The following is a 23675-nucleotide window of genomic DNA, read 5'->3' as shown; positions in this document are numbered from 1 at the left end:
TGTGTATACGGGAGTGTGTACGTGTGTGTATATGGGAGTGTGTGTGTGTATACGGGAGTGTGTGTGTGTGTTTGTGTGTTGGGGTGCGGGGGGAGTGCTCTGGCCCCTAGTGGGCAGAGGCCTACAAGGCCGGCCCCACACAAGGGGTCTGTTAGACATCTACAGTGTGGAGCTGAGAGCGACTTTGCCTGCCCCACAAAAGCAGCGTTATGACACCTCCCAAAGTCAGTCCAGGAGAGGACACCCAGCTCCAGGGACTCTGGCAAAAGGACAGAGCATAGACCTGCATCTCCCTGCCTCCAAGACGAAGACGGTTGCTCTCATTCCCCTCTGCCTTACCACCACCAACTGCACTGAAGGCCGCCAGACACTACAGTGTCCCTTCCTTCCCTCCTGCCCGAGGCTGGCTGGTTCCCAACACATCCTAAGGGCACCCGCTCCCCTCTGGGGCGGTGGGACCCTGCAGTCTGCTGGCACTGGGCTTTCAGGACCAAAGACCTGCATGGGGGCAGCAGGGCCCTTAAAACCCGGGATACACAAAAACAGAGAGCCCTGCTGCCCACACATCAGCACCTCCCAGAATCCACAAAACTTAACTTGTACCAATACAGGAAAGGAAAGAGAAGGAACAGATTTTTAGTTTCAGGCTTCCTGTTTTTTACTGCTCGGGGACCTGCTCCTTTCTGCTTCAAACTGTCTTTGCAGGACCCTTTCTTACGCCATAAATATCTTCAGGTTTATAGACTCTGGCGTCAGACAGACAGAAGCCCCAGCTCCAGCCGGCCCTCCCAGCTCCGCCCCGGCCGGAAGCCGGAAGGTGCACTTACTGAGGGTGCTCATGAGCTGCGTGCTTCCTGGTGGCCGCGCGGCTCCGGTCCCATTGGCCACGGCCGGCCGGCCGTAGGGCTGCGGGGGTGACGCGGGGCCGCTGTCCTCGCCGCCGCTGCTGGAGCTGTCGTCGTCGCTTCCCGACGAGCTCTCCGAGTCCGAGGAGCTGCTCCCGCTGCTGCTGCTCATCTGCTCGATGATGTCCACCTCGGCCCTCAGCTCTGAATAAAGGACAGGGAGGGGTCAGCACGTCGAGCTTTCTGCACACAGGGCACCGGGCAAATCCCAGAGCAATGACAGATACCTGGGAGGAGCTCCTACGTCTAGAGTCCTTAAAAACAAACTAGATGGCCAAAACCAACAAACAAAAACATCTAACGTGTCTCTGGGGAGACAATGGAAACATTTAATACACCCAAAATAATCAAAACACACACTGGTTCAAGATGATGATTTTTTCAAGAAATGAAGTTAAGTCTGTTTGGCCTTATCTGCTTAAAAAAAAAAAAAAAAAGATTGTGAATGACAGGATTAAACACCAAATAGGAGAAGAGCAATATTCTGCTGAGGGGCTGAGAAATATCTGAGCAGGAACTGGAAGGTCTAAGTACTTGCTTTGGATCCACCTCTAACCAGCTGGGAGACCAGGTGGAAGGCAATGAATTTTCCAGGACGCTCTGGAAAAAGGAAGGGCCAGAACAGACAGCCTCTGGGGTCCTTTCCAGCTTTCACGTCCCCCAAGGTTCACGAGGGGCCAGGGCTGCTAAAGAATGTCTTTCTCTTCCTCCTCTGTCCTCTTTACACATTTGACGGGCAGTCATGCCTTTAGGTGCTGCATTTTCATTCAACGTAAAGCAGGGAAGGAACAATGTTTTACCCGACCGCTTCAGTGTCAGTGAGCATATTAAGGATCCACCACAGAACACATCAAGGAAGATGCCAGACTTACCTGTCCAAACACACCGCGAGACATTAAATGACTATGGTTCCTTTAAGCGTAACTGGCAACAACTAACCACTCATGGCCCAATTCCTATTCAGCTAAAGTGAAAACTTCCATAGACAGCATTCCAATGTCCACGAGGGAAAACAAAATCCAGAGGCTTAACGACTGGGCCCCACACACAGAGTGATCTCACTTGCAAAAAGACAGTTATTTCCACAAGGTGGAAAAGACCAATTTCCCAAGGGCAACTTTTTATTTTTTCCTGTTTACTGCTGTTATGGGTTTAATTTTATTTCATAAAACTTCACAAATATGAAATACAGCACTTACCTTCATAACTTCCTAAGAGTCTGGACAACTAAAAGCATCCACCGTGTGGGGGAGAAAACCACGGTGAGCGCTCTGTCTCGGGCGTGCACTGGAGAGAGCCCGACAGACACCTGAGTCCTTTGAGGCCAGGGTCCAGGTCCACTGGGCCTCATGGAGCTTTTGCACTTACACCTTTGTGTTAGTACAAAGCACAGGTCAAGGAATTTAACCTAGACACTGTATTTACATAGGCACACTTGGTTTTCATCCCCAGCACCTTGGAATTCTCTTCTTCCAAAGCCTTAAAGGTGTGCCATATGTACCTTCAGATGGTAGTCAGGCTTGTTTAAGCCCCGGGCCTCTAAGCAGACCGCTGCAAAGACAGCCACAACTCAAGTCACTGTGCCTGAACTCCCCCTTAGCAAACGAGGTGAGGGGTAACCCCCGCACACGCATCACCTCTGGAATGGTGACCCCTGCAAAAACTGTTACAACGGCAGAGAACGCCCGTGCTGCAGCCTTGTGACCTCCACAGAAACATCAATGCCCTCCTCCAAGCTGCTACCAGGGCTCCAGAAACTACTCTCTACCTCTTTTGATGTCATCCAGCTGAGGTTCAGGTGAGGGGTTATCCTTCAAGGGAGAGGTTTTGGGTCCAACCGGAGGCTTCGTTGGTGCTCTGAACGGCATAGGTGGTGGAGGTGGAGGTGGCTGGGATGGCTGTGGGGGGCGAGGGGGCTGCTGCTCCATTCGGGCTTGGATTTTACTGCTCCCCTCAGCTCTGAAATGAGAAATTGTCTTTAAATTGGAGGGGCAAAAACAGTGGTTCTCAGATCTGCCCCAGTTACCAAGTGCCTGGAAGCATCTGCAGAACCCCAGGCTTCAGAAGACTGATACTTGTAATTTTATCACACAAACTACTCATTCTACTGCATTCCAGTTCTGCATCGTGCACCAGAGACAGATGGATACAACACCTGCTGCCCTCAAGGAGCTCACGTTTTTTACCGAGCAGCAGCTAAGGCATCGAGGTAGGATATAATGTGATTATGAGAATCTGTTTGAATAACAGAAAATGTAACTACTCAACTTGCGCACACTATAAGGTTATAACCACACACAAATGAGTTATTAAAGAAAACTAGCTCTGGAAATACTGGCCTGTTTGCAGTTTTTTCCCATTATCTATTTACCACTTGCTCATTTTGTCACATGCTAGCTCTAGCTGGCAGACAGGTAGAGCATTCCACCCCAGACCAAGGAAGTACCAACCATTAACAATTTCTTTTGTAAATGGACTAGCTCAGCATTTTTGAAACTTTGGGGAATCTCATTAAAGTGCAGACTCTGACTTAATAGGTCCTGCAATCTTGTATTTTTAACAAACACTTAAGTGATAACACTGCCAGTTCCCAGATGACACTGACAGTAACAGAAACCCCCACCACCATCAGCTTCCGGAAGGCTAACAGCAGCCCCTGGTGGAGGAGGTAGTCTACCAACACACACTGAGCAGCAGCAGGAGGCTCCCCGCCGGCCCTGGACTCAGGAAGGCACCGGCGCACCGACCCCGTCTCTTCATCCGTGCATGCGTGTGCGGAAGGATAACACCACCGCCTTTCCAAAAGTGACTTGTAAACGTTCGATAATGCACGTAAAACATCTAGCACAGTGCCTGGCCCATGATAAGACCTCAACAAATGGGGGGTACTTCTACTTTTTGTGAAATGAGTAAAGAAAAACGGCTTGAGCAAGCATACAGAAAAACACTGAACTATAACACTCTCTTTAAAATTTACTTACTCTATTACAATAACTACTGTATCACAATAATAGAATCACTGGGTTACTTCTACTTATAGAATAAAATTTGACTTTAAAATGAAATCTAGTTGGCCTTCTATGACACATGTAATGCCTGTCAAATTAAAAATTAAGAGAGCTCACTATTCAAAAGAAATTAAATAAAGCTTTGATATTATGATCTCAAATGTATCTTTTAATAATTTAATATTGTCACTCTAAAAAAGAATATCTATCACTCAATTTTTCTTTCATAATTTTAAGTCTGTAAATTTAAATCTTATCCCTTTGGTGGTACTGTATCAACAACCATGAGATTAATAAAAATTAACTTAAACATAAAGTACATCCCTCTCCCCAACGACTTCTACATTTCAGGTCTTAAAAACGTTATTTATTTTCATTGCCTTTGAGGAAAAGATATTTTGAGAGACACAGGTGGGAGTTGCTGAGACTGCCAACAGGACACTAAGTTCCCAGATGGGCACATTCTTACAAAATAATGAATAGACAAGGTAAGTCTACAGAAATGGCACAACAAGCTTTATCTGCTTTTTCACATACCGTGTCTTCTTGACCTGGATGCTGCTGCTGAGCTTTTCCAGCACATATTCTCCAGTGTCGTGATTGATGATAAGCACACAGTCCTTCTGGTAAGGCCGCTTGTTCCCCTTGAATACAGTCATTGGTGGTGTGGATCCCTTTACCGCCACAAATGAACAATTCAGACAATCAAACCAAATACCCGAGTTGTGAACATCAACACTGAATTTATAGCTGGCTTTACCTCATCAAATCATTTATCAGAACTACTCAAAAAGGAATAGAAAAGGGACTTCCTTGGTAGTCTAGTGGCTAAGACTCTGTGCTCACAATGCAGGGGGCCCAGGTTCGATTCCCAGTCAGGGAACTAGATTTCACATGCTGCACCTAAGACCCAGCCCAGTCAAATAAATAAAGAAAAAAAAAAATTTTTTTTTTTTTTTTAAAGAAACAGAATAAACTGATTGTATTTTATTTTTGCTTGGGAAGCCAGGGGTTAAAGAGGAAATAATATAGCAAGACGGAGAAGGCAATGGCACCCCACTCCAGTACTCTTGCTTGGGAAACCCCATGGACGGAGGAGCCTGGTAGGCTGCAGCCCATGGGGTCGCGAAGAGTCAGACACGACTGAGCGACTTCACTTTCACTTTTCACTTTCATGCACTGGAGGAGGAAATGGCAACCCACTCCAGTATTCTTGCCTGGAGAATCCCAGGGACAGAGGAGCCTAGTGGGCTGCCGTCTATGGGGTCGCACAGAGTCGGACACGATTAAAGCGACTTAGCAGCAGCAGCAGCAGCAGCAATATAGCAAGAATCTGTGACTGTGCAACTAACTCTAAGTAATCAAGAAATATATATAAAATTTTTAAATTACTGTACATTTTCCAGAGATTTGGGAAATGTTACAAATAACAGTAAAGCATGAACTGAGAAACAGAAATGACATGTTCCTGCCTGATACTGAGTAGAGCTCTCATTCTGAGCAGTAAAGCTAGTGAGTGACCTCTGTATTTCCTTGAAATAGAAGAGTCCGGGTTTCCCCTTCATGCTAAGTAACCATACACCTTGTCCAAGGCTCACTGTTCTGGTTGGTTGAAGTACCTCAAGCCACTAACCTGCCTAAGGTCTTCAATGACTGGCAAGTGGTTAAGGCCCAAGAAAAAAACCTTCAAACCAGCCACCTGGACCCTCCACTGCACCCGGCTCCTCTCACCCCGGGCTCTGCAGTTTCCAGAGAAGGCGCCAGTCCTTTCTCAGAACCTCAGGTTCTGTCTTGCAGGGATTTAACAAAGATTCTGTCTGTAAAACCCCAACCCCTCCCTCCCTTTCAATTAGTCAACCTTCAAATCTGCTCAAAGGTCACTTCCTCAGGGAAGTCTCCCTAGATTTTCTACAGTAAGTGCTATGTTTTCCTATGTTATTTAAACTCTCTAAGGGCAAGAAACACGCTTGTTTTCTTCAAGACTATATTCTCAGTACCTAGTAATGAGCCGGCACCACAGTGGGTGGATGTTAATATTTGCAGAATATATCATTTAATCCCCTGGATGGAATCGGAAATTGGTTGGCTTCTTGACTCCTGGTTCATACAGTAAAAATTAAGAGCTGGAAGGGACCTTAGGGACCATTTATCTAACTTCTTTATTTTACATTTGGGAAACTAAGGTCCAAAGGGAGATGATGTAACCTGCCAAAGACAACTAATGAGACAGCAGTTTGAACTGGCAGACTGTTGTCAGCACAAAGCTTCCCAAGTCTCTCTGTCTAGAGCCTTTTCATTCTCTCACTGGTTACCAAGAACTTATGTTCCAGGACAGGACAGGCACTGACACATGTTCATTAAGACTATTCTGTCTGATCCTCTGGGCTTTGCAATCAGATTGGTGCCTTGATAAGGCTTCAGCAGTGTCTCTGCAAGGGTTCTCCACTCACCTTTTAACCTGGGGCTCTGAACCTAGGCCCTGACTGAAACCACTAGCCTGCACGTCACCACTTGCCAGATTCACGAACCACGCTGATCCTGCCCCTGCCTCTCCACGCTCCTAAGCTGTTGCTGTTTTATACCCATAGGGCACTTAGGCCTCTTTCTCTGCAGCTGTTGGGGGAGGCTACATATGTCTAAGGGAGGAGCCAGGTTCCACCATGCCTTCTTTGGAACAAATGGGAAAAAAGGGAGTTTGGGAAAAATGACAAAGAATTTTTTTTGCTCAGGAGCCTAGGAAGCATGAATTCCATCCCATCCAACCCCCAGAGTTCCTTTTCTCCTTATGCTGGCACTTCAGAAATCTAGAAGTTTTTAAAAAGGAGGAAATCAAATTCCAATAACAGAATATGAGGATTTACTGTGATTCCACATCAAACAACAACGATGGAATAAAACCTACAGGGATGTGTGGCAGCGTAATTGTGACTTCATCTCCTTTGCCGACCTGAAGCTCTCCTTCACAGGAAGTGTCTATAGACGCTGGCTTAAAGTCATCTAAAGGGAAAGAAAAAAAGCTTTTATCCACCAGGTAACTTGTACGAAGTGCTTGCAGGGCCTTCGCCTGTAAGAATGGAAATTTTTTGCAACTCAGATAAAAGAAAATACAAACCACTTAGAATTTCTTAAAATGTTATCTCACTGTGGAAAACTTCTCATATACAACAGCAAAGAGAATAATACAGTGAGTCCTGCAAACCATCACCCAGGTTCATTACCAGTTCTGGGACAATACTGTTTCATCTATCCATACACTTTCCCTCTTATCCCCACTGGAAAACTTTGAAGGAAAAAGGCTAGAATTTATATAACATTTCATTAAGCAAAGATACTCCCTTCCCCCAAGTGCCAGATGAAAATTCATGCCTTATTACCCACAATGAGGTGTTTTATTAGGGTTATTATAAGGATGAAAAGCAACCGAGTATGTTTTTAAAACCCTGTGATTGTAAAACACAATATGAAACATGAAAGGTCACAGCATTATATAAGTTGATTTCATTTTGATAAGAACTGTCAAAGTTAGGATTTGCCACACTCAAGTTAAATAGCTTTAATAAGAATATTCCTACAGATATCTGGAGCAGAAAGTTGAACTGTATTTCCAAAGGTTAATTCTGCCCATGTTTCTGAATTGCAGTTAAATCACAGCATGAACAGCCATCTTACTCCCTTTTAACACACACCTGCCTCAAACTGCAGGCCAGGTACTTCTGATCAGTGTCTTATTTAAACTGCACGTTGCTCTTCATTCTGCTAAAACATCAACTTAGTAAACTGCTCAGGAAATGATGCTGCTCTTATCACATTCCCAAAACCCAGCCCCTCAGAGGGCTGATCTGCTGTGAGCGGGAAGCAGAGTAATGGCCTAGCAAGTGACTACAGGAAAACAGAAGTTCATTATCTACTACGCCCTGTTCCAAGGTGTTGAGTCACCTAAGAGCTCCTCCGACAAAAACAAGTCTGTAACCAGTACTGGGGCTACCAGGACGCGAAACCAGGAGTCTGTGAATCACAGTGGGATGCTCTGGTGGCCAATTCTTCACCTAGGATACAAAGTGGAAGGGCCCTCCCTCAACAGAGTCTGTAATCATGAAGAAAAAAAGAGGTCCAGCATAATGACTATTTGCACATTCCTTATGCCTGCTGGCTTTTGCTTCCAAACATAGATCGAGCTCTAACTTATTCCTGGCTCTCCAATTCTAATTTTATTTTCCACCCACAAGGGACTAGGTCTGGAAGAAAAGTCAGGGGTAGTCTGGTGACCTCAAAAAGACATCAAAGCACGCGACAAGCTGGCACAGAGATATGGAGGAAGAGGAGACGGATGCGGTGCAGAGCTGCGGATTCTGGGGCTGCAGCAGGGCATTGGGGAGGCCAGAACCAAAGCGGGCAAGGAAAGAGAAGTAAGGGAGACAAGAAGGGACTGGAACAGGAGGGAGTGGAGGCCAACCTCGAGCAAAACGAGAAGAGCTCCTGAAGCGTGGGGATCCACAGTGGGGATCGGGGTGTGTGTGTGAGGGGGAGAGGCTGGGATACAAAGAAGCTGGAAACTGAAGTGGGGTCGCAGCCCTTCTGTAATAAGAGGAGAAGGTGGTGGATGCCAACCCCAAGAAAACGAGAAGAGCTCCTGAAGCGTGGGGATCCCCAGTGGGGATCGGGGTGTGTGTGTGAGGGGGAGAGGATGGGATACAAAGAAGCTGGAAACTGATGCGGGGTCGCAGCCCTTCTGTAATAAGAGGAGAAGGTGGTGGATGCCAACCCCAAGAAAACGAGAAGAGCTCCTGAAGCGTGGGGATCCCCAGTGGGGATCGGGGTGTGTGTGTGAGGGGGAGAGGATGGGATACAAAGAAGCTGGAAACTGATGCGGGGTCGCAGCCTTTCAGTAATAAGAGGGGGAGGTGGAGGTTCAGGGCGCAAGAGGATCCAATGACCTTCGGAAGAAGCATCTGGTAGCGCAAAGCGGAGAAATCCTGGGAGCTGAGGGAAGGGTTTGGTCTGAGAAGAAGCAGCTGAGTAAAAACAAAGGAAAAACCCGAGGTCCCCCGAGGGAGCAAATGCCGGCAAGGCCCCCTGGCCTTCTGCGGGGCCGAGGGCGGCGGGGGGTGGGAGTGGGGGGGCGGACTCACAGCGGATAGTGTGGAAGGAGGCCCGCGGCCGCTTCTCGAAGCTCTCCCCGAGCCGCAGACAGTGCTCCTCGCGGTCCAGCAGCGGGTTGGCCGTCCCGTTCATGGCCCCGCACGGGCCTCGCGCCCGCCCGGGCGCCCTCCTGGCGCAACCCCGGCCCGAGCCGCCGGCGCCGGCGTCCGGGGGAGCCGCGCTCCCGGGACAGCGCTCGGTGGCGCGCGGGGAGCCGAGCCAGCGCCCACCCGCGCAGGCCGGAAACGAGCTCGGGCCTGTGCGTCTGGGCGGGGGACGACTCTGAGGAGACCCGACGGCGGAACTTCCGGCTTCGGGGAGGGACTTCCGGGCCCTCAGCGGAAGTAGCGGGGGCGGTGCCATGGCTGAAGGTCTTCTCCGCCGGGAAAATCCGGATTCGAGGTCTCTCAGCGGGCGGGGAGGTGGGTGTTGACCAGTCGAAGGGTTTTGGTGGTGGTGGTTTTTTTTTCCCCGCAGTGGCTCCCAAATTTTGCTTCTGAGGCACCGCCTGGCTGGCGGCTCAGCGCGCCCGGCCCCCCCGTTCAGGGCAACCTAAGAACTGCTGACGGGGGCGCCCAGCGCGCGGTGGACTAGGCTCACGCGGGTCGCCGCCGCCGCTCGCGACTGGGCGGCGCGGCTCATCCACAGGGCCCTGGCGGCCCCACTCTCCGCGTCCCTGAGCCTCTTCTTCGTCCCTTTCGCGCGCCCAGGGCGGCGCGAGGGCCTCAGTTCCCGGAAAGGGACGCTCCCTCGGGTTCATGAGACAGACTCAGGCCACTCGGGCGTAGTAGCTCCGTTTTCCCCGAAAAATGCCGTGTCTCGCGTCCTTGGCGACGGTGACCGACCGCCTCCGGCTCGGACAGCCGTCGTGGTTGTTTTTAAAGACACCCCCGTTTCACGGATACCGAACCCTGAGGAACCGTAAGGTTTCTCAGTCAGTTCTTGAGAGTGACTTTTTTTCCTGTCTAAAGCGGCTTACTGACTGTTCTGGTTGGAATTAAGCCTTTCTGTGCGTGAGAGCCCAGGCCGCTGGATGTCAGCCCCCTGAAGGCGGGGTCTGTGTCTCGCTCTTTGTGACCTCTCCTGTAGTGGTGCAGGGCTTTGTGTAGGGCGAGCATCTAGTAAATGTTTGCGGAATTGAAATGTTAAGTGAAAGAACTATGCTAGAACCGCTAACTCAGCATCTTTAAAAAATAACAACAACAACAACTGTTCTAGAACCCCAACCGGAATGTCTTTTTTTTTTTTTCCTTTCCTGCGAAGTATCCGATGCTGCTTCAGGCTTGAACCTAGCCTGAGGGACCACATCTGAGAGGATCCTGCCTGTGTCTGTGGTATCCGCTTGAATTCCTCAGGTTGTTGAGGAATGGAGAATCTCCAGCAGCGTTAAATGTTCAGTATATGACCATCCACGTAGGAGATGGCTGCTTTGCAAAGGAGAGGGCTGCAGGCAAGGATTCTCAGCTCTGAAGAAGAGGAGAAATTGAAAAGAGACCAAGCTTTAGTGTCTGATTTTAAACAGCAGAAACTGGAAAAAGAGGCTCAGAAGAACTGGGACCTTTTTTACAAAAGAAACAGCACTAATTTCTTCAAAGATAGACATTGGACTACCAGAGAGTTTGAGGAGCTCAGATCATGTAGAGAGGTAAATTAATATTGCACTTTATTTGAGTGATTCTTCATTTAAAACGTATAGAAGAGGGGTGTCTTATTGCATTCCCAGGGCGAGTGTGAGGTAGAAAATTTATGAAACCTGTCAAAGGCTTCATGAATTTTTGTAGCTTAGATGTACAGTCTCAAATAGTTTTAGCAGTTGCTGAGTTGTAAAGTACAGAGGAGACAGGACTTTAGTGGGCATTTTTTGTTTCTTTAAAGCTAATCGGAAAGTTGTAAATATTGAGTTCATACTGAATGATTTCAGTGACAGGTTCATAATGATGAATACTTCACCACACCCCTTTACATGAACTTAACAGTAGTGTTCTGTAATTTAAACCTTAAAGTAACATGTTGAAGTTTGGCGTTAGTGTTATTCCCACTTGCTGGTGAAATTGAGGGACAACGCTGTTTAAGTGATTTGTTCAGTGACGGAACACGGGGTTAGGGGAAGGGTTCAAATTTGAGTGCAGGCAGTTTAACCTCAGAGCCTGTTCTGTTAGCCATTATGCTGTGTTTTCTCCACACCAAATTACCCAGTGTTGGACATCGGATGAGGCATCAGTTGCTTTGGGTTATCAGTTCTCTAGTTAATTGTCTACTCCGTGGGGGCAGAGAGCTTGTTTCATGTTCTGGAGCTTTTAGTTTGTTTCTTCATTGTGTGGATGTTGTGTACTGTAACTTTGGGTTCTCTTTCCTCAGTTTGAAGATCAAAAATTGACTATGCTTGAAGCTGGCTGTGGAGTTGGGAACTGTTTATTCCCACTTTTAGAAGAAGATCCAGATATCTTTGCCTATGCCTGTGATTTTTCTCCAAGAGCTGTTGAATATGTCAAGGTTGGTGCACCATCCATGTATTGTTATGTTTCTGTTTTCCTAGACTTGTTGAACCTGACTTCTACACCCGTTTTCCCAATTCCAGTCCTCTTCCTGAAAGACTGGCTATGATGACTGTAAATGTAGTTTTCCTGTGTATTTGCATGTATAATACATACAGAAACATAGCATTATTTAGAAAAGTAGAAAGAAATAGCAGACAACATCCATAAACTTGTGTCCAGATTTAATGATTGCCAGCATTTTGCTACTTTTGCTTTATAAACTTTTATAGTGTCGTTTATAGCTGTATTTAGTTAAGGACTGCATCTTACGCTTTATTATGTACCTTAAATCTTCTTAGCCTAAAACATCCCTGCCCTTCCCCTTGACTTTTTCTGCAATGACATAGAGTTTTGGGAGAGCAAGCAATTTTATGTGATGAGGTCCCCCATTCCAAATTGGCTGATTGTTTGTTTCTATCATTGTTTAACTTGTTGCTTTATGCCTTGTATTTTCTGTAAACCAGAAGTTAGATTTAAATCAGGTAAAATATTTTGAGCAAAAATACTTTAGTAGGTGATGATGTAGCTTTCATATTGCATCCTGTCAGGAGGCAGTAATCTAACTCACTGTAAGTGATGCTAGTTTTGGTCACTGGGTTAAGGTGACTTCCTAATTCCCCTGTTGCACAGGTGTCCTCTTTTTGTCATTAACAGCTATGTGAGGGATACTTTGGCAACATGCAGATATCTATTTTTCCATCAACCTTTCACAATTTTAGCACCTATTAGACTTTTTTAATAGTGGTATCACATTGTACTATAACCTAGCTTCTTCGCTCTACATTATATCTTGCCGAGTTTTTTCATCCCAGTACATGAAGGTCTACTGCATTTCATTTACCTCTTGTAGTATTTCACAAAATTGATATGCCATATAGTAATAATTGCCTTGTTGATGATTGTTCAAATTGCTTCTAATTTTTGCTCTCACAAGTAGGATTGATGTAATCAGAATTATATGCATGCCCCAAAACACATGTGTTCACATCTCTGTGGCGACTAATAGAAGAAATAGAATTCCTTGGAGAAAGCATACACATTAAAATTTAAATAGATAATGCCAGCTGTCCATCCAGAAAATTATACCAATTTATAATTACACCAATAATATAAAGATATTTTTTTCCTCTATGCCATCAACATTTAACATCAGTCCTTTTGTTTGGCTGCACTGTGCAGCATGTGGGATCTTAGTTCCTCAATCAGGGATCAAACCCACGCCCCCATGCACTGAAAGCACAGAATCTTACCTCCTGGACTACCTGGGAAGTCCCACTGTTAGTCTTTTCTATACCTCCCAGTGTTACAGACAAAAAGTACTGTCTTCATATTTTAAATTTTTTATTCTTTATAACAAATAAGGTTGAAGACTTTGTGATATGTAAATAAGCATTAGTTTTTCTTCTGCTTGTTTTTCTTTATTCTACATATGTTTATCTGGAGCCTAATGTAGGCCAATCACTGTTCTAAGCACTGGGACGAAGTAGTAAACAAAACAAAGCCCTCACATTGGGCGTAGACAGTAGTATGAATTGTCTGTTCATACCTTGGCCCATTTTTCTGTCATTTGTTTCTTATTTTGTGGATATATTCTGTTATATCTGTTGCAAACATTTCTTCCAGTTTTTTAGGCATTGTTTTATGGTATTGTTTTATTATAGAATTTAAGTGATCACATCAAATTAATAATCATTTCCTTTTGAGGTACTGAGGTTTTATGTCTTTTTGGAGTTCTATAATCACATAGATATGCTTTTTATAATTTTGGTTATGAGGATTTTTAATTAATCTGGAAAAGTTTGAGCATTATTTTTCTAGTATTTCTCGAGCTCTTGTTTTCTCCGAGGATTCCAGTTATCTCTGTGTTATACCATTTGCTATTGTTTCACAGCTCTTGGATGCTGGCTTTTTGTTTTTTTTGTTTTTAACTTTTTTGCCCTTTGCATTTTCAGTTTGTGTACTTTCTGTTGACTTATCAAGTTCACTGATTCCTTTTAGGCAGTAAGCATTCCTATTGATGAGCCTGTCAGAAGCATTTTTCATTTCTGTTACTATGTTTTTGGTTTTTAGCATTTCCCATTGATTTGTAGTTTCTATATCTCTGAAATTACCTATCTGATCTTGCATTTTGTCTGCCTTTTTCATTAAAGCCTGTAATATGTTAATCATAATTTTTTGTTTTTTAATGTCCAAACCTGTAGGTCCAGTGTCTGTGTCATATTTGAGTCTGGTTTTCATGATTGTCTTTTCAGACTGTGTTTTTTCTTGCCTTATGGTGTGCCTTGTTCTTTTTTTGTTGAAAGCTAGATATGTTATACAGGGCAGTGGATAGGTAATAAGGATTTGTAATAATCTAGACTGGAGTTGCTCTCTGTTGCAGTCTGTTGTCGCTATAGTTACCTGGGAGGTTTGTTGTTGCTATGGGCCCATGAGACTTCAAACTCCTCTGGCGACTTTGTTGCTCCTGTTGGCCTTGGGTCTTCCCTTTGTGCTGCTCCCTATGAAGAGTCTGTTTCTTGCAGCTTTCTCACAAATGTTTCTGCCTCTCCAAGAATAGAGCTTTCCTTTCTCATCCCTTCCCCTCTTCTCTCGTCCTCCGTGGTCGTGAGGCCGTTCTCTCTGCAGAGTAAGACAAAGTTTGGGCAGAGTAGTGCCCTCCCCCAGGGGCAGTGATACTCCACCAGTGCCCCAAGTACACAAGTCTCAGATGACTTTCCCCTGTATATTAAACCTTTTCTCCCTTAAAGGAGCTGAGAAAGTCCAGCCCCAGAAAGAGCCCCGTTCTTTCTGTGAGAGCCTAAGTGATGTCCCTGGTGGAAACACCTGCTGGAATGTGGACATCCCGGTGGCTTCAGCCCTGGGGGCTTCATGCTGTTTGTCACATTTCTAGTTTTCTCCCTCCAGACTGGAGGCTACTGCCTCAGGTAAGCAAATGCTTGGGTCCTGCATCCCCCTGGAGGCGCCTCTCCCTCTGCAGATCTGGGGGTGGCTGGTGGTCCTTTGACCTCTGCTGTCTCATGGGTTCACATGGAGTTGCTGTCTGTCCCGCCCATGGCTCCGTAAGGATAGACTCTCTGTCTCTCCACCTCTGCACTGGGGCTGGAATTCTTTTACTTCTTGAGTGGTCTGCTGTCCTTTAACACAAGTGGATAGAGCTAGCTGTTCAAACAGTGAATTGAGTGAGAAATTCATTTTACATTCCTGATAATTGTAACCTTTGTTCTCTATCTTCTTAAAAAATTTAATGTCCTTTTTGTCGCTTCTCTTCTGTCATATACACTCCTGATCCTTCTAAATACATGGGTCTGTTTGGGGACACTCTTGTCTCACTGATCCGTTGGTCCCCATTCTCAAACCACGCTGTTTTAGTACTTCATTTTGTAATGTATTTTGATGTCCGGTAGTATGCTTCCTCCTCCGTTGTTTTTCATCTAAAAATTGTCTTGGCTGTTCCTAAAGGTTTTCGCTTCCAGATGAATAAAATTCACCTTATCAAATTTCTAGAAATCTGAGGATTCAGTTGAGATTGTAATAAACTCCAATATAAGCAGAGTTACAGGTAGAACTGACCCATCCTATAACTTTATGTATCTACTTATTAAGGTCCTTATTTACATTAAAGAAAAGTTTATTATTTTTCTCCATAACACTGTTATATATGTGTTGAAACCTATTACCAGAATGTAGCAGGAACACACTTGTAGTTTAAAAAAAAAAAGTTTTCTTAGCTTGGTGCATCAAGGGAAGATATACCCAGAAGAAGTGTGGGAGCATCTCAGTAAAGGGAGTTGGAAGGACCTCTCATAGGATTCGGGGTTATAGTGGATGATTCAGAGGAGGGTTAAGGGAGCAGAGGCAGGTTTTGATTTATCATCCCTCTGGAGTTACATGCTTCTAAAATGCTCAGTTTGGAATATGTGATAGACAGTATACGCAGTTAAAAATAATTTGTTGATGTGTTTAAAAGAGGTCATCGACAAGGACCTACTGTCTAGCACAGGAAACTCAGCTCAATACTCGAATAACATAAATGGGAAAAGAATTTGAAAAAGAAGATACATGTATACATATAACTGAATCACTCTACACCTGAAACTAAGGCAACATTGTTAATCAACTATACTCCAATTTAAAATTAAAAAATGTTTTAAAGAAAAAAAAAAAAGGAACAAAAGTCTTTGTTAAAATGAGATCTTGCCCCTTGTAGCGGCACTGAATATTACACACGTCAGGGTGAGAACGGCCTGCCACTTGGTTTGCCCAGTGACAGTGATTGTCGAGCTCTGTGCAGCAGTGCGCATGGGAATAGCGTCTCCGTGTATGTTGTGGTTTTCTTTATGCATCAGCATGGATGTTGTGTTGAAGTTATTTTGTGTTTTTCTCCTGTCTAGCAAAATCCTCTTTATGACACAGAAAGATGCAAGGTGTTCCAGTGTGATCTGACCAAAGATGACCTTCTGGAGCATGTGCCCCCAGAGTCTGTGGATGTTGTCACATTGATATTTGTGCTCTCTGCAGTTCACCCTGATAAGATGCACCTTGTCTTACAAAACATTTACAAGGTTAGTGATTGCGAGCCTGCATGTGAGGATTCAACATTCTGACTTTTCAGTTACCTTCCCTCTGAGGCTTACATGCCGTTTTAATTCACAGTCTCCCTGTTCTTACAAGGTGGGCTGTGTAGTCCGTGTATGAAAAGACATTCTCCTGCATACAACATCCACCTTAAATTCTGATTGGCTTCATGGCCATAGCTGCCCTTCAGAGCTTGGCTGGCCTTGGAGTGGCTGCCTGGGATCTTTGGAGCCCTGTGGTAAAGTGAGGGGAAGCAGGGGCCAGCACACAAGAGCTCACAGTCTCAAGTCAGCGTCCCTCGAGTTAAGCCTTACTTCCCAGTGTAGGCCGCTTCCTTTACCTCTCTGAGCCTCCATTTCATTACCTGTGGAATGTTGAGATAGTGGTTCCTAGGTCTTGGGTTTTGGGGTAGATTATATGAGATGTGTTCTCAGTGCCCAGTGCAGTGCCTAGTAATGGTGAGTGCTCTTTAAAAGTCAGCCACAGTCATTGTTGTCTCTCCCATCGTTGCTGTTAGAACCCAAGCTTCTGTGGCTGCCAGCAGGCTGCTGCGGCACTGAAGGTGAAGTCGCACTTCCAAGTCATGGGACTCGAGACAGGCCACCTTATCCTTCCCTTTGACAGTTCAGGTGAAAGTGAAGGATTGAGAAAGCTGGGGGTTAGACAGCTGGAAAAATGGTGGGGGTGGTCAGAGAGTGACTTGTGTGACATTGGAAGTATGAAGGGGTTATCACACTTCACAGTGTGGGCAAGACTTTAGAACATTACTGTGGGAGTGAGTGATTAAGGTAGGGTGAAGTACGAAATCTTTGAAAGAGAGAAGCTCAAATCATTGAATCCAGCATATTTGGAAGGGTAATTCATGTGTATGTTGAAATTAATTGGAGTTAAAAATGGAGTAGCGTAAGGATAAGAGCATTAACCAGAAGACACATTCATCATGAAATCGAGGGAAATGACCCTGGAACTAATAAGATGCCCTCGTGGCTCAGTGGTAAAGAATCCATCTGCCGATGCAGGAGATGTGGGTTTGATCCCTGGGTTGGGAACATCTGGAGAAGGAAAGGGCAACCCGCTCCAGTACTCTCACCTGGGAAATCCCACGGGCAGAGGAGCCTGGCAGGCTACAGTCCATGGTATCACAAAGAGTCGGACACGACTTGGTGACTAAGGGGTAGTGGGTGGTGGTATAATCTGATGACAGGAGGTTCAGAGCTGAAACTTGAGGGGAGAAAGGGGGGGATGCACAGAAAGAAGCAGTGGGGGCAAGGAGGACCCTGCCCCATCCCCGCACTTGGTGGTACTAGGGCCGTGGGAGAAAACACCGCCTGCTTGAGAGGTGGCAGGGAAAACGGTGTCCTCAGGGGACAGTCAGGTTGTTAGCACAGGAATGTGAAGGGAGCATTCAGGATATCAGTGATCTCGCTGATGAAGGTTCCAGGGAGCACAGGAATGTGAAGGGAGCATTCAGGATATCAGTGATCTCGCTGATGAAGGTTCCAGGGAGCACAGGAATGTGAAGGGAGCATTCAGGATATCAGTGATCTCGCTGATGAAGGTTCCAGGGACTAGGAAGGAGCAGGAGACAGGAGTAAGGAATGTCTGGGACTCTGTGGGGATGACAGTGCCCACTGTCAGTACTGTTCATCGTTGTACTGGAGGTCCTAGTCAGCTGGAAAACACCAGAAAAAAGAATGAGAAAGAGATGAAGCATTGTTTTCAGGTAATATAATTGTTTAATGAGAAAATATTAAAAGAGTTACACAGGTGTAAGATGAATGTACTCAGTGTCACAGAATTGTGTACTTTATTTTAAAAAGTAACATGCGCTGTGTGATCCTGCTCCACTTCGTGTTATATTTTACCCTTTTGTTTAAGTTTGAGGTTTTTGGTGGAATTTTTTTTTTTTTTTTTAGGAAATTGACAAGTTGATTCTAAATTTACATGAAGGAATAAAGAGTCAAAACATTCCTGAAGAAGGAGATGGGAAGATTTATACCTTACCAGATATAAGGGCTTATTACAGCTACAGTTATTAAGACAAATGGTATTTGCAGAGGGACAGAAAAATTGACAAATGGAATATGGTAGCTTAGAAGTAGATCCATGTATGTATGGAAATTTGATAGTTGATAGAGGTGTCATTGGAAGATCACTGAGAAAAGGACTGCTTAGGAATTGATTCTGGGACCATTGCTGGTCCATGTGGGAAAAATCCAAAATTGTTTTCCTGCTTCACATCCTATACAAAAGTCATTTTGTATGGATTTAAAGGTGGATTTAAAGACTTAACTGGAAAGACAAAAGTTTAAGCCTTTCAGAAGAAACTATAGGAAAAAATCTTTGACTTAAGAGTGGGAAAAATTTTCTCAAAGACTGAAAAGCATTCTATGCATAAAGAGGATGTAATAAAATTAGGAGTTTGTTTTCCTCAAACAATAAGATGATACAAAGAAATTAGAGAGACCAGGTGGGAAAAGTAACTTAAAATCTACTCAACTGAGAGAGTCCCTGGTAGTCCAGTGATTAAGACTCCTCACTTCCCACTGCAGAGGGGCATGGGTTTGATCCCTGGTCCTCTGGGAAACTAAGATCCCACATACCATGCGGTGTGGCAAAAAAAAAAACACAACTATTCAACTGATGTAGTATTTCAGAATGTATAAAGAATTCTGGGTAACAGTAAGAATGACAATGGAAACAGTCTTTTTTTCGAAGAGAATATACAGATAGTAAGTTAACATATGAAAAGATAACCTCAGTAACCCAGGAAATGGAAAATAAAACCTTAGTGAGACACCATTAGATTATAATAAAGTCCAGTGGAGCCAAGTATTATGAGGGTATCTCTCTTCTTGATTTAAATGAAAACATATAGCATGTTGTGTGTATTTTAGTAATAATGAAATGTTATGTTAAAAAAAAACCAAACGCTGACTTGAGCTGTCTCAGTCCACACCTGGCCTCTGTTGCAACCCTTCTTATGCTAATAAGGTCCATTTCAGCATCCTCCTGTTTGACCCCCCAATAGAATTCCTTTTTCAGCTGACCTGGAATGAGCTCATAGCAGCAATGTGAGGCCATCATACGTGGTGACTGGTTCGTTAATTGGATATTGTGTGCTTCATCAGGAAGTTAGCGGAAGAAGCAGTCTCTCAGCCTCTGACAGTCAGACACCCTTTGGGCAGCTTTCCATTCCTGTTTGAACAACCACAGTAACATGCTGTTCCATGGTAGAGCTAATTATTCTAGGATGGTAACACCAGAGAAATGTTAAAACCACTTAATTTTAAACTGAAAGAGAACCTTAAAGTTGGGTTCCCTCAGTTTTGGAATGAAATGGTAAAGTAAAAACTGACCAAATCTGTCATCAGAAGACAGGATTTTGGTCTTCCCTGTGCCACTGACTTGCCTTGAAAGCCCAAGCAAATCACTTGTACTCTGAGCCTCACTCACCAAGAGTGGGTCTGACCGATCTCACCTGCCATCTTTATGGAGCTGTTGGGAGGATGAGAAACCCAGCGAAGGCACAGTCCTGCCTCAGAGGAGGTGTTAGTACCGTAATTTCTGTCTTATGGATGAGAAAACACATTCAGAGGGATGAAATAACTTGTCTAGGGTCATGCAGCCAGTTAACAGAAGAGCTGGCCTATGGATCAGGAGTTCCCAGATTCCTGAGTGAGAGTCCCATGTGGCCTTCCCTTCCTTCTGAAAATGAGAGTAAGTCTCATACAAATTAAAGTTTTCAGATTGTTTTCTTCTCAGTTAGTAACATTTTAAAATTTAGCATTTCTGACCAGAGTAAGAATGTTTTTATCCAAGAGGCTCTTTACTGACAGTATTTTAAATGCATGCTAGTGTTGATAAGAATTCGCTAAGTGACAAAATCTGCAGCACACTTGCAGGTATTATGGACAGTCTTTCATATTCTATTCAGGAAGAGGAAACATCAAATTACCTCAGATATCTACTATAATAGGTAGTATATGTCATATGTTTTAAAGATTATCTTGCTGATGTGATGAGTCAGAATATACTTAATAGTAACATCAGTGGCCCCTTTTGAAGACCACTCTCATTGGGTAAAGTCCCACAGTCTGAAAGAATACCCGCTTAAAAAGCAAGTGTTGCAGCAAGTCCCTTGTTCTTTTCATTATGAAAAGCATATGGCTGTTGGCTTTGTAGGAGAGGAGCAGTTATACCATGCTGTGCAGATTTTACCTTACAGTTTTTGAAACGTCTGCTTTGTGACAGCTGTTTCTAAAAGGCTGTGGTAAGGGGCTCCCCCTGGGGCCTGACACTTGTCCCTTCTCTACACGCTGCGCTGGCCTGAGGGTGCTCCGCCTCAAAGCAAGAAGCACAGCAGTAGGGGGAGAATCAGGGGTGGTACCCCTTCCCTCCCAGCCTCTCTCGTCTCGTCAGGAAGGACGGAATTGGACTGACACTCCCCCTCCCCGTCGCTGCCCGGGACTAACAAACATCCCTGATCCTCTAGTGTGATGCCATTTGACCCAAATAAGAGTTCCAACTCCCCTGTTTAGCAGCTGTTGTATGATTGTGGGCACATCACTTCCTTTTCCTGCTACCAGTTTTTTGGTCTCACAGGATAATCATAATTTTCCTCCCAGAATTGTATGAAGACCTAATGAGAAAATGTCTGGTCAACTGTAAAGGACTTAGCATGGTGTTAGCATGGTCGGCAGGCCATACAGAATTGCAGTGCAGGAGACCAGAGCTGACAGTCAGGATGAGGAAGGCCAGAGCATCAGTAAAGGGCCAAAATGTATTCATTAGGTACATATTTAAAGAGACAGTCTGACTTACAGGGTCGTGGATTAGGAGATGGCTAATAAAATGATGGGAGAACGTACTGATACTTTAGTGAGGGTACGTGTATTTTCCTCTAATGTCTTCAGCGTTTTAATTGTGACACTGGACCTTCAAGAGTGCTCTCCTCAGAGCTCAGGAAGTACCCCTCCCACACATGGGACTCTGCCAGGTCTTGCCACACCTTTGCTTGGCAGGCCCTTTTCCTTCGTAGTACAGGCGTTTCAGTCTGGCCCTTTTCATCACTGTCGCAAATGTAAGTTGTTCTCATCCATATAATAATCAGGTTTTATTTTATAGTAAGTTCCGTCTGACTGGGTCCCCGAGTTACGTGCAGCCTGTTTTGTTTCGTAGGTATTAAAACCAGGCAAAAGTGTCTTGTTTCGCGACTATGGGCTGTATGATCATGCCATGCTTAGGTTTAAAGCCGGGAGCAAACTTGCAGAAAACTTTTATGTTAGACAAGATGGAACCAGATCATATTTTTTCACTGATGGTAAGATTGCTGGAATCTGTCATGATTTCTGTTTACTTGATTGCATTGTCCCTGTGGTACTGCTTGGAATGGGGGGGACTGGACTCCACACACAGGCACGAGACCCTGGACCAAACCCGTTCACACATACCACGTACGGCATCAGCTGTGAGCTCACAGGTTCTCTCTAGTGAGGGTGTCCAGTTAGTGAACTGGGTCAGTGGACAGGTTCTGATGTGCCATGTGGATGATGCCAGGAGCTGTGTTGGGAAGGCTGGGGGAAGCAAACTAGAATCTTCACTTCGTTCCCTTAGAAATCAAGCAAATAGGACAGGATAGTGCCTTGAGATTACTTGAGTCTCACAAAGGTAAGGGACCTTTTTCTATAAAAGTGATTGAAACTTCTTAAGTACACAAACTTGCTAATAGAGGGGTCTTGAAAAGGTCATTTTTGATAAAACATTAAATGTTGAATATGATTTTAGTATTTTGAACATTAGTTTTAAGCCTATTTTATACATGCCTACCTTGTTTTATTGTGCTTTGGAAATACTCCATTTTTCACAGATGGGAGGTTTGTGGCAACCCTGTGTTGAGCAAGTCTGTTGGCACCATTTTTCCAGTAGCATTTGCTCACTTCATGTCTTGCAGTATTTCAGACTTTTTCATTAGTATTATATTTGCTATGGTGATCTGTGATCAGTGATCTTTAATGTTACTGCTAAGACTCACTGAAGACTCAAATGATGGTTAGCAATAAAGTATTTTTTAATTAAGGTATGTACATTGTTTTTTTAGACACAATGCTGTTGCACACTTAAAAGACCACAGCATAGTGTAAACATATACACTGGAGAAGCAGAAAATTCGTGAGGCTCGCTTTACTGCTTTTTTTGCCTTTATTGCAGTGAACTGAACCCACAGTATCTGAGGTATGCCTGTAATATGAACGGTAATATAATTACCTTTTTAAGCTCTAATTTTTACATTTGTTACTTCTTGAAATAGTCTCTCAAACTCAAAAATAAAGCTAAAAATTAGTGATTACCATTAAGACTACAAAAGCATGAAAACATACAGTGACAATTAAAAATTTGTTTTAATGTTTTGAATTCATGAAGTCTGATTAAACCAATTATAAATAATTGAGCAGATGCAGTAATATCTGCAGAGTGTTTCAGAGTACATTCTTTGGAGTAATACCCTTGATAAGGGTCACATGGCCGTTCTTTCTGTCTCACTGAGCACGTGGTGATGTGTTACTTGGAGTCACTTTTCCTTAGGCTGTGTCACCATCAGATGCTTTTTTCCTCTGCGCTCTGGTACCTGACTGCCCTTCGTCATGTCAGGATAGATGAGGTGCTTGATGTAAACAGATTGAGCGCACACACAGATTGTGTGAGTGAACACACACACTCTGAGTAGGTGCACACATACTGCGCACACTGTATGAATGAGTGCACACACTGAACACATACATACACTGTATGAACATACACGATCAACACATACTGAGTGAGCACACTGTGAACACACTGAGAGAACACAGCACACACTGTGTGAACACACTGAGCACACACAGACACTGTGAGCACACTGCATGAGCGTGCACATGCTATATAAGCACGCACACACTGTATGAGTGAGCACACACACATTGAGAGTGCAGGGTCTGGGCCTGTGCTGCTTGTGGGGAATCCTGATAGGATGAGGAGTATGTGACTGGTTGGTGAACCTCTTGGTGATCATTTGGGAGTTTTTGTTGACAGGGAGAAGTGTCTTAACTCCCAGAGCAGAGCCTTCTTACCTCCTCGCATTGAGGTTCTCTCCGCCTCCTGCTACACTGACTGTTGCTCGGGATGCAGTGGCATCCACACTGCAAGCACTGCTGATCTGCTTGTCTTCCAGAATTCCTGGCACGGCTCTTTGTGGACGCAGGTTACGAAGAAGAAGTGAATGAGTATGTGTTTCGTGAAACGGTGAATAAAAAAGAAGGACTGTGTGTGCCGAGGGTCTTCCTTCAGAGCAAGTTCCGAAAGTCTCAGAAGAACCCAGCTCCTGTTACCCCCAACCTGGGCCACGAGTCCTGACCTTTCACAGGGTTGACATCTGTGCCTTCCCTTGACAAGCAAAATCTAAAGTCACTCTTTATTTTGTGTATTTTAACTTTTTTACAGAAATGTGTATACAAATAAAAATACAAATATAA

General features: G+C 44.6%; 2 protein-coding genes across 9 annotated transcripts in view; one reads left to right on the top strand and one right to left on the bottom strand.

Annotated features, from left to right (window-relative positions):
- Positions 1-10065, bottom strand: part of EAF1 (ELL associated factor 1) — a 15621-nt gene extending 5556 nt beyond the window's left edge. Inside the window, exons 1-5 of one of the 2 annotated variants that reach the window (XM_081573228.1) lie at positions 9043-10065; positions 6816-6910; positions 4451-4587; positions 2674-2864; positions 828-1049 (exon numbers count right to left, since the gene is read on the bottom strand). In XM_081573228.1, coding sequence (XP_081429354.1) covers positions 828-1049; positions 2674-2864; positions 4451-4587; positions 6816-6910; positions 9043-9415 — 1018 coding nt within the window. In that variant the 5' untranslated portion in view covers positions 9416-10065. Of the gene's footprint in view, positions 1-633; positions 1050-2673; positions 2865-4450; positions 4588-6815; positions 6911-9042 lie in introns of those variants that run through there. The other variant, XM_081573227.1, reaches the window with a different exon arrangement.
- Positions 9383-23675, top strand: METTL6 (methyltransferase 6, tRNA N3-cytidine). Of its 7 annotated transcripts, none has more exons than XM_081573234.1 (6): positions 9383-9454; positions 10316-10697; positions 11411-11545; positions 15981-16151; positions 21346-21487; positions 23405-23675. In XM_081573234.1, exons 2-6 carry the CDS (start codon positions 10473-10475, stop codon positions 23554-23556), a joined length of 825 nt encoding a protein of 274 aa, XP_081429360.1. In that variant the 5' UTR covers positions 9383-9454; positions 10316-10472; the 3' UTR covers positions 23557-23675. The 7 variants fall into 7 exon arrangements, with proteins under 7 accessions (XP_081429360.1, XP_081429357.1, XP_081429359.1 ...); XM_081573231.1 differs by having other exon boundaries at positions 23375-23675; XM_081573233.1 differs by having other exon boundaries at positions 9383-9474.

This window comes from Giraffa tippelskirchi, chromosome 2 (assembly GCF_054371585.1).
Source record: "Giraffa tippelskirchi isolate mGirTip1 chromosome 2, T2T-mGirTip1v1.2.pri, whole genome shotgun sequence".
Classification (NCBI taxonomy): Eukaryota; Metazoa; Chordata; class Mammalia; order Artiodactyla; family Giraffidae; genus Giraffa; species Giraffa tippelskirchi.
This window is presented reverse-complemented; position numbering and strand designations above follow the sequence as displayed.

Bases quoted from the DNA above. Each gene is read 5' to 3' on its own strand.
- METTL6 (XM_081573229.1), top strand. From the start codon at position 10,473: ATGGCTGCTTTGCAAAGGAGAGGGCTGCAGGCAAGGATTCTCAGCTCT. The intron at 10,698-11,410 runs GTAAATTAATAT...CTCTTTCCTCAG, and splicing joins AGCTCAGATCATGTAGAGAG to TTTGAAGATCAAAAATTGAC. The intron at 16,152-21,345 runs GTTAGTGATTGC...TTTGTTTCGTAG, and splicing joins TCTTACAAAACATTTACAAG to GTATTAAAACCAGGCAAAAG.